Below are 13,362 nucleotides of genomic sequence, written 5' to 3' on the forward strand. Positions count from 1 at the left end.
CCTCCAGGAAAAAAAAGTATGTCACTTAGTTCCGTACCATCAGTGCCTAAAAGGATTGACAAAATAAGTCTTTAATCAACATTTGTTGAACGAAGGAATGAATGGAAACAATCTGCCAACTGTCATGGCCATCTTGGAATATTTAATTCTTTTTTAGTTTTGCCCCAGAAAAACTCACTTCAGAACATTTGAAATTGATGTTAGGTAGTTTAACAGTGTATCTGTATTAAACAATCTCACACCTGACTGGCTTCCTTTGTAAAGGGTTCAATCCTGCACTGTTCCCAAACCTGGGCCAACCATTACAGCTTTGGTTGGAATCAAATTCCTACAACTGTCTGAATTCTTGGAACTCTGAGGTCACTGTAGAAAAGGGGATCATGATAACAGCCTACAGAGGAACCCACCTTGATGAGGTTTCTTTAGTCCCAAGTTCACACACACCCTGGCCAAGCTTGATCAGGCAGCTAATGATGTTTGTGACTCACTTGTGTTTATTGTCAGAGCCACTGAAACATAGGCAGACTGTACTTGAACTCTGAACAGTTGAAACTGAAAGCTTTAATAGAGACTGAAATTTCCCTGATTGCTTTTTCCATCTGTGAGTGAAAATCTCTTTTCTTCTGGGATTGCTAAGCTTGCATAGTCAAAGTTGCTTCCTGGCTGTCAGGAGAAGGCCAATCAGTATGTGGTAGGAGGGGATGAGGGCAACAGAGGAAAGCAGAGCCAAGAGACTCAGGCAGGGAAAGCCAAGAGCATGGCTTCAAGCCTCTTCATCGAGCAGTGCTGAAAAATAGTTTCATCTCTGGTCTTGCAAGTTCCATGGGCTAATTCACTTACATTTTTGCTTAAGCTAGTTCAACTGGGTTTCTGTCACTGGCAACCAAATCATCCTGATACAAATGATTACTTTAGGCCCACTCAGAATATTAAATGATCATTAACAGGGCATTGGTTAAATACATTTTGGAACACTGAAAGAATAAAATGTTATTGAAAAACAAACAAAAAATATTGAACTACTGGAAGTGATAAATACAGGTTTATGTTTACAAACAGGAAATGGATAGTATATCAGTGAGTGAAAAAACATAAAAAGGACTACTTTATTCCATAAATTAACTATAAATCCCAAGTGGAAAGAGAGAGAACTTAAGAGAGTAGACATTGTGTGTGTGCGCATGTATGTGTGTTTGTATTGGTCAAAGTCCAGGAGAAGATACACTCATATGTAAAAAGTTACCTCTTGGGAATATGAATTCAAATGACTAAACTTAATGCTGCCTTTTTATTATCTGTTTTTTAAATTGTTATGCAAAAATGAATATTACTTGGGTATTTTTAAAAATATGGACATCCCATGGGGCAGGCGCTTGGGTGGCTCAGTTGGTTGAGCATCTCACTCTTGGTTTCACCCCAGGTCATGATCTCATGGATCATGAGAGCAAGCCCTGTGTTGGGCTCTGTGCTCAGCGGAGAGTCTGCTTGAAGATTCTCTCCTTCTGCCCCTCTCCCCCGCCTCACGCTCATGTATGTGCATACTTGCTCTCTCTAAATAAATAAATAGGGGCACCTGGGTGGCTCAGTCGTTTGAGCGTCTGCCTTCGGCCCAGGTCATGATCCCAGGATCCTGGGATTGAGTCCTGCATCAGGCTCCCTGCTCGGTGGGGAGTCTGCTTCTCCCTCTCCCTCTGCCCTCCCACCCCCCCCATCATGTCTCACTCTCTCAAATAAATAAATAAATAAATAAATAAATACTTAAAAAATAATAAATGAATAAATCTTTTAAAAAAGTGATGTCAAAAGACAGAAACATTCATTTACAAAAAATATGGGCATCCCACCCTCGGTTTCAAAGTATATTTTCCTCTACTCTCATTCAGTTCTGTTTTAGCGCAGTAAACTATTAAATATCTAAAATAAAGAAAAAATATAGAGCATGAACAACTTCAACAATAAAATCCTGTATTATTTAAGCATCTACCATACTCCGATGACTATATTTTCAGAGTTGGTGGGAAATAGAAAGGAGATACACATGTTTGTTATCAAAGAATGCAAATATCTTGTTCCCAAGGAAATGAACACTATCAACAGGTGTATTTTGGGGGGAATTATGCAGGATGCTACTTTGTGTTTTATGTAGTGAAACATTTGTGAAATTTTAGGGGAGATTCCCATGATAAATTCTTGGGTTTCTCTTGGCTCCTCCAACCCAACATCAAATTTCAAATCTTGTAGTTATTAGTATTTATTTTTCACATAGAAGCAAACTACAACAGTAGCCAGGATTAGACCCTTTTCCTGAAGTTACTCTTCCCGGGTATTAAAAGAATAGTTCATGTGTGATGTCTTGAAAGATCCTAAGAATTACCATTTTATTTATTCTTGCCTATCTGAAAGTACTGAAGGGAGGAGTACTACAGTCAGAGAAAACCACCCATCTGCTGCCCCTGTGCAGAAAAGAACAAGTTATCAAGTAAATCATAAAAGTGCCTCCCACAGATGACTAGGAAAATGGCTCCCATAGCCATTTGCCTTCCTTCTCAACTAATGGCTTCAACCTTCTCTGTTGGTCTTCTGCTCCAAATCACCAGTATGGAGTCAGTTACCTTATTGAATACAGAGTGTTTATCTTGATATCTATAATTTATGCCTCTTGATGGCATTCTTCAGAAATTAAAAGATAACCAATTTATATGTCCTCCTCTGCCCCAGAGCTGACCAGCTCATTTCCCATCCTCCCGCTATTAGAAAAATGAAGTAGAATGCCACCTTAGACTGCCATGGTAAATTTCTTTAATCACAACCGGAAAACTTTGGAAAGACACGTATTTGGGAGAGAGAAGACAGACGTACATATTGTATTTGTGGGGTTTTTTTCTTCCCTTTAGTGGAAAAGTTATATGAAAATAAGACCTTAATTTGTGGGGCACCTGGATGGCTCAGTTGGTTAAGTGCCTGCCTTTGGCTCAGGTCATGATCCCAGGGTCCTGGGGTCAAGCCCCGCAGTCGGCCCCCTGCTCAGCGGGGAGCCTGTTTCTCCCTCTCCCTCGTGCCCCCGCCGCCCTGCTTGTGCTCTCACTCTCAAATAAATAAAATCTTTAAAAAAAAAATACCTTAATTTGTGTAGAGTATATTGTATTACAGTTTAGTTCTCACCTGAATCTACTGTGTTTCTTAAGATTTCATTGTTGAAATGCTTGTGCAATAACAATATAAGGATGTTTGGCACATCACCTGTACCACAGCCCACAGTTCTCCAAACAATTTAGAAATATTTGCAAATTAATCCCCTTTACATCCCAGTACATTATTCATTTTGAGTCTGTGGATGGGGAACAGGAGATTGGATTCCAGAGTGGGACAGCATATTCCATCAGATTATAGGGAAGAGATAGGAGGGTGACTTAATTAGGGTGCACCAACTATGTGGCAGATTCAGGAGCCAAAAAGATGCTGTTCCTCAAATATGCTAAATGGCAGATGGCCATATCATACACTTTCACAGTGCAGTGGTTCTGAGTATGGACTTCGGATTATGCCTCTGGATTGGTACCCTAGCTTTGTCACTTCCATGCTTGGGAGCAAGTTTCTTTACTTGTTTCATGTTCCTCAATTGTAAAATTGAGTTCATTCATGTAAAATCCAAGTCCTACCTACCTCACACAGTTGTGATGATTAAATCACAGAACGATCCTGGCACATATGGTAAGTCTCAAAGTTAGATATTTTGCGGTATTATTTTCTCCATTGAAATATATTGCCAAAGTCATAGCAGAAGTGAAAGAAGCCAAAACACTTGGATCCCATTTTACCTCTGTTCAAGAAAAATCTACTTTCAAGAAAGCAATCTATAAATACCTTAATTCTAGTCACCAAATCTAAATGGATTTTGTGTCAAAGGTCACATACTTATAGTTTAATGTTACACTTTTTTTAAAGTAATCTCTACACCCAATGTGGGGCTCGAACCCACAATCCTGAGATCAAGAGTCATATGCTCTATACTGACTAAGCCAGCGAGGAGCCCCAGTTTAATGTCATACTTGATCTGTGCATTTACATACTCATTCAACAAGTGTGTATGGGGCATCTTCCAAGCAAGGCATGGTTTTAGGTGCTAAGAACTCAAAGTTTGGATAGGATACATATGATTTCTGCCCTGCTTCTAGACTGGGCCACAGGAACTGGACTGGGTGTAACAGCAGACACAAAAAGGGTGGGAGGAGGAGCAGAAAGTTTGGGAACATCATAAACTTAGTACCTGGAAATGGGTGGTTTTAGCTGCTTTGGAGGTCCGAGTTATTTTATGTTCCTGGGTTTATAATGTGTCTCTCTATGCCTCTCTCCATTCTGCCCTCTGTACCTTCATGTATCCCTTCTTTTCTGGGGGTTATTCCACATCTGAAATCTGAAGGATGCTAAATTCCTGGTCCTTTCCCCTTCTCAGCGGCAGGGACACTTGGCACCGTGGGGAAGGAAGATGGTACCTGCTGTCGTGGGAGGACCTGTGAAACACTTGGCCTCATCCTTTAGAATGCTCCAGGCGGGAGGTAGAGAGTCACTGATTCCAGGTAGGTGGGGGATTCTTGGCAGGCAATCAGACTACTAAAATATGGAGCGGGGAGGAGGGGAAAAACACACAAGGTCAAGCTTACTAGTGATTTGTAGGAGCATTTGTGACTCCATTTTAAGATGGTATGCCAAAATGTGCATTTTTATGGGGATATTCATTCAACGAATACTTGAGCATTGACTAGGTACAAAACATGGTTCTAGGAACTGAGGACATGTCTGTAAACCAAACTGCCAAAGTTCCAGCCCTCCTGGAGCTTACACTCTAGAGGATGATGTGGACCATAGATTTATTCTCCAAAAGGTTCTGTGTTTTAAAAATGCTCAGGAATCAAGATGCTAGACCTGTGGTCCTCAGCGTTGTGTACCAGCACCGCTGCAGGGGGGATCTGAAAAGTCCAGAGGAGAGCACCCATTCCTGAGATTCTGATTGGATGGATCTGGGATAGGGCTTGGGAATAAAGTTTGAAAGCTCCCACTCATTCTGATTCGGTTAAGTTTGAGACAAACTGAATGCTTCTTTGAAAAGAGAGTGGAGATGAAATTTCCCTCACTAAGAGCCAGGAAGAAGTGGCCACTTCCTTCTTGCACAAATACTAGGCAATGGGATTTTCAGTTCTGAATATCCCAGGAGAGAAGCATCAACAGTCTTCCCTTATTTTCATTAGCTTAGAATAGCACCCTACAAACAGTCCTTCCAAAACATTTAAGTGTGTGCCTATATATTTTAAGGTTTAGAAAAAAGAGGAGGAATGATCATCATCATCTAACTTGAGACCCCCAAATGATTTCCTAATTGTTTTTCCAAATACTACTACTAACTACTACTACTGCCACTAATATAAGTTTTTATTATATGCCACTTTACACGTATTCACTTTACAAGTGTTCTCCTATGTAATACTCCCAAGAACCTTGTAAGGTATTGTTATTCTCAGCAGGGGAGAGAGGAAGGCTCTGATGGGTCAAGGAGCTTGCTCAAGGTCACACAGAGATCGGACCAGCTGGAACCTACAGCATAGCCGGGCTCTCAACCCCGACCACAGCGGCATCCCATCCTTTCCGAGTCTCTCCCCCTCCCTCCCTTGTTTAGCACTTGGAATCTCTTCTGTGACCACTGATGAACATACATGTTATAAATCACTGAGGAAAAGAGATTGCTCAGGAGACTCTCGATTTGGGTGCTATTTGGGGAGGGCAGCCTTCCCGGTCCAGACTATTCTTTCTGTCCGCAGCCCCCAAGCTCATTCCGAAACCTAGCAGGGATAGACACTCGCTCGGCTCGCACCCCAGGGCGGCACCGATCCCCGGGCTGTGAATTCCGGGAGGTGGCTGCCTAGCCCCCGCCCCCGCGGGCGCCTGGGCGCGGGTGCAGATCGCAGACCAGTGGGTGATCCTAATCTCCTGGTCCGGGGGTGGGTCCGAAGATTCTCGGCTCCAGTCAGGAACTTGAGCCTGGGATATATGACTGGCTCCAAAAATCTTTGCTGGAAAGAGTTAAAAAGCTAGGTCCCTTTTAGGTTGAAGACTTGAACCCCCTCTAGCCATTTGGCTTCTTTCCCTGACTATAGTTTTCCCTGTGTCCTAAAAAGTTGGCTCCAAAGTTTAAGGGTATCCCAAAGTTCGCAGGGATCCCAGGTAGGGGGCCAGAGGACCCAGGGTCACAGAAGACACTGGCAGTCCCAGCTCCAGGACCCGAACCGGTGGGCGCAGGCAGGCAAGGAGCAGGCGCGCGCCTCCAGGTCCGGTCCGGCTCCGGAGTACTAGAGGGAAGTACCGCGGGGGGTGGGGCGGGGGTGGACAAGCCCGGCAGGGTGACCGACAGCGTGGCCAGCCACTGGCCGAGGGCGGTGAGGAGGCTTAGGCCGGCGTGAGTGCGTGCGTGTGTGCGTGAGTGTGAGCGCGAGGGTGAGTGTGTGAGCCTCCCCAACCCCCACCTGTTTGAAATGGTTTTAAAATGCCAAAACCAGATTGACCATATTTCAAAAGTTGCAAACAGTCGGAGTAAAACACGTGCACATGCCCCTACCCCCAAGTGATTAGCTGACTCCAGGGCAAGGAGAGAAAAGGAGGAATGAGAGGGGTGCGTGGAGGGGGCTAAATTGCTTTCTGGAGGATCGGTTTTAGGACCCAACGGGAAGCACACTGGAATCTCTCCCTCCGGGAAGGAGAGGTGGGGCGGGCCGGCCGGCAGGCGGCCGCGGAGCGCATGCGCGCGCGTCTCCTCGCCGGCCGCTGCGCTCGGCGGCGCGGAATAGAATGAACTGTAACAAAACAAGCCGAGCCTTTGTATCTGCTTAAAGGGGCCGCAGGCACTTCCCTCTGGTCCCCCCCCCAACCCCAGCTCGGCAACCGCGTCTCCAGGGCTCCCAGCAACTGGCTGGAAGGGCTTCCCTCACCCTCAGGAACAGCCCGCCAGCGAGGAAAGGCGAGCCAGGCGGGAGGCAAAGAGGAGACACCGCATTTCTAAGAGGCAAGAAAGGAAGGAAGGGAGGGGAAAAAAAAAATAACCCAAGCGGCGCAGAGTGGACTCTGGTCCGGGAGAGAACGATCCGGCGCCGGAACGTGGACCGAGAAGCACCGGAATGCAAACAAAGCTCACGGGCGCCTGTGCAGGGCTCGCGGGGAAGCTCAGAAAGTTTGTTTTATGATGGCTTGAGTGCGCGAGTGTGTGCAGGGGAGCGAGGCTGCCAAGTTTCTCTCTCCCGTTGCGTTATTTTGGGGGAGATGTCTCTCCCATGAGCCAGCGGGGGCTTGGGGGCTTGTGCTGTGGGGGGCACCTGTCTCTCATTGTATTATTATTTTTTTGTGTTAGGGTGGGGAGGAGGGGTGTAACCCATCATGTCGAGAGTGATCCAGAAGAAGAACCACTGGACTAGCAAGGTTCACGAATGCACCGTGAAGCGGGGACCCCAGGGTGAGCTGGGGGTGACGGTGCTGGGGGGCGCGGAGAATGGGGAGTTTCCGTATGTCGGAGCGGTGGCCGCGGCTGAAGCGGCGGGGCTTCCCGGCGGCGGCGACGGCCCTCGGCTGGGCGAAGGGGAGCTGCTTCTGGAGGTGCAGGGGATCCGGGTGTCCGGCTTGCCCCGCTATGACGTGCTGGGAGTCATCGACAGCTGCAAGGAGGCCGTCACCTTCAAAGCCGTCAGACAAGGTAAGACGGGACGCGCCTCCGGGAGGCGCCCGCAAAACGGGGAGAGGCCTGCAGAGTGCCCCCCGCCGCATCTCGGTTTCCCGCGTTCCTCCTCCGAGCGCAGCTTAGAGGGGAAGTCGGGGCCGTGCGCCCTGTCGTGGTGAAATAAGCAAAGTTGTTGAAAGATGGTGGGTTGTTTGCCCACCTGCGTTGGAAAGAGGGGGTTGGATTTGCGCCGGGACGCTGGGAGACTTTTCCCAGGCCTGGTTTGCCAACCTGTTATCTCAGCCACCAAGTGCAGCGCAGCTTCGCCTGTGCCGGGAGGAGAGTTGGGAAACTGAGGCAGGGGCAAAGTGGACGGTCTCCGGACCCCTCTGGGGAGTGATGCAGCAGGCGCAGGCGCTGCATTCTGTTACCACTTATCGGTTCACAGGCCCGGAGAATGGGTATGAACGAGAAGGGTCTGTGGTTACTGACCTCCTCCATCACGAAATCGGCTTCACCCGGTATCCCTCCAGGTGGGTTGGGGTACGACCGCCCTGCGGTTCCTGTGCCCGCCGCCTGAAGATCCTGCATTCACCCCGGAGCTGGATGACGCATGTGTCTCGGTCGTGTGGCCCAGCCCCAGGCGTGGGGGGAGGGAAAGGAGTATTTCTGTCCGCGCGAATCAAGCCCAAATTTTTGCTGCTTCCACCACCATCACCATCGTTATCGTTGATAATGATAATGGTAGTACTCTCTTCGCTGTTAGCTTACTACGTGCCAGGATCTGTGTTGAATGCTTTCCTTGGCTGTTTTATTCTGATTAACAATTCTGAGAGCGAGTTGTTTTTATAAACCCCAGGTTACAGGTAAGGAAACCGGGATTGACATTGGATAAGTTTCTTGCCCAAGGTCACACAGGTATCAGAAGTGAGGGTTTGAGTCCTTAATGCAGGCGGAGGAGGAAGAGGTAGGGGATGACCCTCCTGGACTGGAGGGCTTGATTTCTGGGGAGGGAGTGAAGGCAGATTCCTCTCTTAGAAGCCTATAGAGAAGTACCCACGTCTTTGATGACTGCTGGTGGTGGGGAGTCCCTTGCATCTCAGTTTGGTTCAGGCAAAAGGCTGTCCCTATTATCAGTCCAACAGAGAAGGACTTGATTCCCTTAAAGGATCACTTGCACCACCAAGTACTGTGACACAGGTTCCCCTCCATGAAAGCACCAGAGGAGGTGGCAAAGTTGAGTGTGGTGAAAAGTTCCCATATGTGCCTGAGGGCCTGGAAGGGCAAGCAGCAGCTGGAGGAATGTGTTAAAGGAAAGGAGGGCTGGGCTGAGCAGATCCTTGGAAAAAGGCCTGTTCCGGATGAAACAGAAGAGGGGGCAGAAGGAATTATCAGGCCTTTTGGTAGTTTGGGGAGCAATAGACAGTTAACGAAAAGCTCCTGCCATTTATGTCCTCATCTTCCACTTGGACACCTCCTCCAGGAAGTCCTCCAGCATCTGAACAAACCCTTCTTCCTTTGGGCTCCCCTAAATGTGTACTTTGTAGTTTTTTACTTACTCTGAACTCTGAGTTAGGCCCCTCTTCTCATTTCCATACAAGAGACTGTGCCTCATTCATTGTGCATTTCCCCAGGCTTTGCTTGAGGTCTAACACCTCCTTTCCCTGAGAGTGTGTCCTCATCTGTAACCTGGCTTTCATTTAGGTATTACATAAGCTAATAAGTGGAAAGTGTGCCGAACAGGGCCTGACACATAGCAAGTTCCCAAAGAAGATGAGCTATTATTATGTTTAATTGAATTTGACCAGTGATTTATTTCTAAGCCTAGCTCTTGGTGTTTGGAACCTGGATTATGAATTCAATGCCAGTACCTGGATTGTTTGGACTTAATAGAACTGTAGAGGAAACACCGTGTCAAAGCATTTGATGGGAGCAGCCACATGTCTCGGTGCAGGGGTGTTTTGGAGAAAGAGTTGGCGGAAGGACAGGCAGGGGTACCTATCCGTCTATTTTCTGTCTAGTGGGTCCTGTATGGGGGCTTGTTTTTAACATGCAATATGCTGCATGTGGCTGAACCTCTTCTGTCCACCAGTAATCAAAGATCCAAGAGGCATTGTGCCTCATCATGGAACTTAGGAAGGGTGGGTCAGATAATCAAGTGTGTTTGGAATCAGACCCCTCTGGATGGAGAGGAAACTGTAGTGTCTCCAAATGTTATTTCCCTTGACCCAGAACCATTCTGTGTGCTGCATAGGATTGTTCCTAGCAGGTGCGTGCGTGTGTGCATGTGTAAATCTACTTGTTCTACTCAGGATAGCATAAAGATGTGGCTGGAATCCACTGCAGTGTGAAAGCTACTATTTTATGGGATAATTACATGGGCACAGTTCTTCTTCCAACATCTTCATTACAGAAACATGACACTAGGAAGCATTTCACTAGTCTTCTGTCCCCTTCGTAGCAAGAATATGATTTAAATTATATGACAGGATTGCTCTTACTATGTCTTCATTACTATGTTGTAATCATATTAGATAGACTCATCCTTGGTATGTGGTAAAGGAAAATGTTACTTTTGTGTTGTCTGCACCCTGAGCTAGCCACTCCCAGAGACAGGGAACTCTGGGTGCCGTCTGTATGGAAATGTCATGGTCTTCTTGTGGGAGAAAATTCTGCTGTCTATTTCATGGCAGCTCCCTGGAAAGATGCACAGACTAAAATAGTCTGTAGCAAATGGTAATATATGAAGTAGGACTGGATTGTGAAGGAACCAAGCTAAGTGGATCCACCAGGTTGGACTTGGTTCATTTTTATTTTATTTTATTTTATTTTATTTTATTTTATTTTATTTTATTTTATTTTATTTATTTATTTTAAGATTTTGTTTATTTGACAGAGAGAGAGAGAGAGGGAGAGCACAAGCAGGGGGAGCTACTGGCAGAGGGAGAGGGAGAAAGAGGCCCCCTGCTGAGCCAGAGCCCAACTCAGGGCTTGATCCCAGGATTCTGGGATCACTAGAACGTGGTTCATTTCAGATGCGAAGGCAGTCTTTTGTCACAAAGTGCCTAAAAAAATTTACAGATACATATATATGTTACATAAAATATGTTATTTTGAAAAAAAGTTATTTTGTATATTATTTATAAAATATAGCATATACTTTATACTTTGTAAGTATATATTTACTTGTGGTGAAATGCACAGGTCTTTAGTATATAGTTTGATGAGTTTTGACAAATGTATATGTTCATTTTATCTTTTTTTTTTTTTTAAGATTTTTATTTAATTTATTTGACAGAGAGAGGGACACGGTGAGAGCAGGAACACCAGCAGGGGGAGTGGGAGAGGGAGAAGCAGGCTTCCCGCGGAGCAGGGAGCCGGATGCGGGGCTCCATCCCAGGACCCTGGGACCATGACCAGAGCGGAAGGCAGTCGCTTAACGACTGAGTCACCCAGGCGCCCCTATGTTCATTTTATCTTCACCCAAATCAGGATATAGAACATTTCCATTACTCTAGAAATTTCCCTCCTGTTCCTTTCCAGTTGGTTCTTCACACTTCCTCCAGAGGCAAAGGCTATCTGATTTCCTGTACCACGGATTAATTTTGTCTATTATTGAAGTTCATATAAATGAAATCATGCCATATGTAGTCTTTTGTGTCTGACTTTTTTCACTCAAAATATTTTGGAGATTTCATATTGTGTCATTGTTCTTTTTTTAAGTATTTATATATTTATTTATGTATTTTTAAGTAATCTCTTTACCCATCGTGAGGCTCAAACTTAACCCCACGATCAAGAGTCACGTGCTCTACCGGCTGAGCCAGCCAGGCACCCCTCATTGTTCTTTTTTATTGTTGAGTAGTATTCCATCGTCGGTATGTGTGTATATATGGGTATGTATATACACACACACCGGTTTTTAAAATAGTTTTGCTTGTCATTGGACTTTGGACTGTTTACCATTTTTCGCTCTTATGAATATAGGTGCCAAAAATATTCCAGTTGCTCCGCATCTTTGCCAGTCTTTAATCTTGTCTGTCATTTGAATTGTAGCCATCCTAGGATATGTGGAAAAAGAAAAAAAGGTAATTCAGTTAACTTTGCTGTAGGATATAAGCTAAGCGCTTGCTTTAGAATGTGCCAGGTGCTTGGCGAAGCTAGTGCTTTATGGACATTTTGTTTTTTATTCCTCGCCCCTGGACGCAGATGTCAGACACTGAGGCCCTCGGAGTTTTGGGAGCCTTCCCAGGAGTCACACAAGTGGCAGAAGTCGGGTCGGCGGTCAGCTGTGCTGGGTGCCGAAAGCCCCGGTTCCTCAGTCCTGGGTCAGCGCGTCTCAGAGTAGGGCCCCCACACCGGTGGCCATAGCATCCCCTGCGAACTGGTTAGGCGAATTCCTGGACCTGCCCCAGCCCTAGCGACTCCCAGCTCCGGAGGCGGAGCCAGTGGGGCAGTTTTTAAGAAGCCCTCAGGTGATTCGGAGGCTTGCACAGTTTTGAGAATCACTGCCCTAAGGCACAGCCTGACATTGAGAATATGACCCATGGCGCAGCCGACCTGAGCTCTGGAGCAAGCTTTGCCTGCTAGTGCTGTCCTCTCTGGCAAGTCACCCTCTCCGGGCCAATGTTTCTTCGTTCCTTCACTTCGTTCCTTCATGCCAGAACTAAAATGGGCGTGCCCTGGAGGTCCTTTGCACTCCTAAAATGCTGCACTGCCTTGAGTAACCCTGACTCCAAAAGCTTAAGATGGTGTGATTGTAGTTTCCCAAAGTGGTGATATCGTAGGTCATGCTTACATATTTTCATAGGTGAAGTCTGTGGTTTTGCAAATTGCCTGGAAGCTGAAACTGCCTGCATTTTAGACAGAGCAGGGACAATAGATAAGGCACAGCTTAAAAACCACACCGCCACCACCAGAACATTTCCCTCACTGTAATGAGGGAATTATGACCACACACAATTGAATAGAGTTCTTTGTGCCTTTTTGTGTTTTGTTCTGATGTGTGTCTGTTTTGACCAGTTGAAATGTACTACAACAGCTCTGTAACATTCTCATTTTATTTTTTAAAAACTTTATTTATTTATTTGAGAGAGGAAGGGAGAGGGAGAGAAGCAGACTCCCTGCACAGCAGGGAGCCCGATGCAGGGCTCCATCCCAGGACCCTGGGATCATGACCTGAGCCGAGGCAGACGCTTAACGGATTGAGCCACCCAGACGCCCCAGTCATTCTCATTTTAAAACACATGGCTCTTGGGGTGGCTCAGTCGTTAAGCGTCTGCCTTTGGCTCAGGTCATGATCCCAGGGTCCTGGGATCGAGCCCTGCATCTTTTTTTTTAACTTAAACTTTCAAAATCAATCTTTTTATTCTTCGTGCTAAAAGACCACTCTCTGCAGGGTATTTTTAGGTTACACTGTGGAACATTCCACAGCTTTTAGAAAAAATAATGCAAGGACAGGCAACCCAACTTGTCCATTGTTTCCAGTGGCCACGCTTTGCCAATGGCCATGTTATTTAAAAATAGATTAACTTGACCTTATGATGCAGTGACATACAGTCGGCTCACTGCATTTGTTGGCATTCATTACCCAGCTAGTTTAGGATGGCAGAATTGATGGTATCCACCAAGGGGAATTAAGTGGTTTATAAGAGAAAACATTCTGA

The 13,362-nt window shown here is 46.1% G+C and overlaps 1 protein-coding gene across 6 annotated transcripts in view; it reads left to right on the forward strand.

Annotated features, from left to right (window-relative positions):
* Nucleotides 1-7,419: 7,419 nt before the first annotated feature.
* MAGI1 (membrane associated guanylate kinase, WW and PDZ domain containing 1) overlaps nt 7,420-13,362 on the forward strand; it is a 607,822-nt gene continuing 601,879 nt past the window's right edge. For all 6 annotated transcript variants that reach the window (XM_088027661.1, XM_028110469.2, XM_028110471.2 and 3 more), the window contains exon 1: nt 7,420-7,732. In XM_088027661.1, the coding sequence (XP_087883787.1) occupies nt 7,420-7,732 (313 nt within the window). The remainder of the gene's footprint in view (nt 7,733-13,362) is intronic.

This window comes from Eumetopias jubatus, unplaced genomic scaffold, assembly GCF_037043125.1.
Source record: "Eumetopias jubatus isolate StellerSeaLion01/CBP00866 unplaced genomic scaffold, mEumJub1_p1.0 scaffold_1, whole genome shotgun sequence".
Taxonomy (NCBI): Eukaryota; Metazoa; Chordata; class Mammalia; order Carnivora; family Otariidae; genus Eumetopias; species Eumetopias jubatus.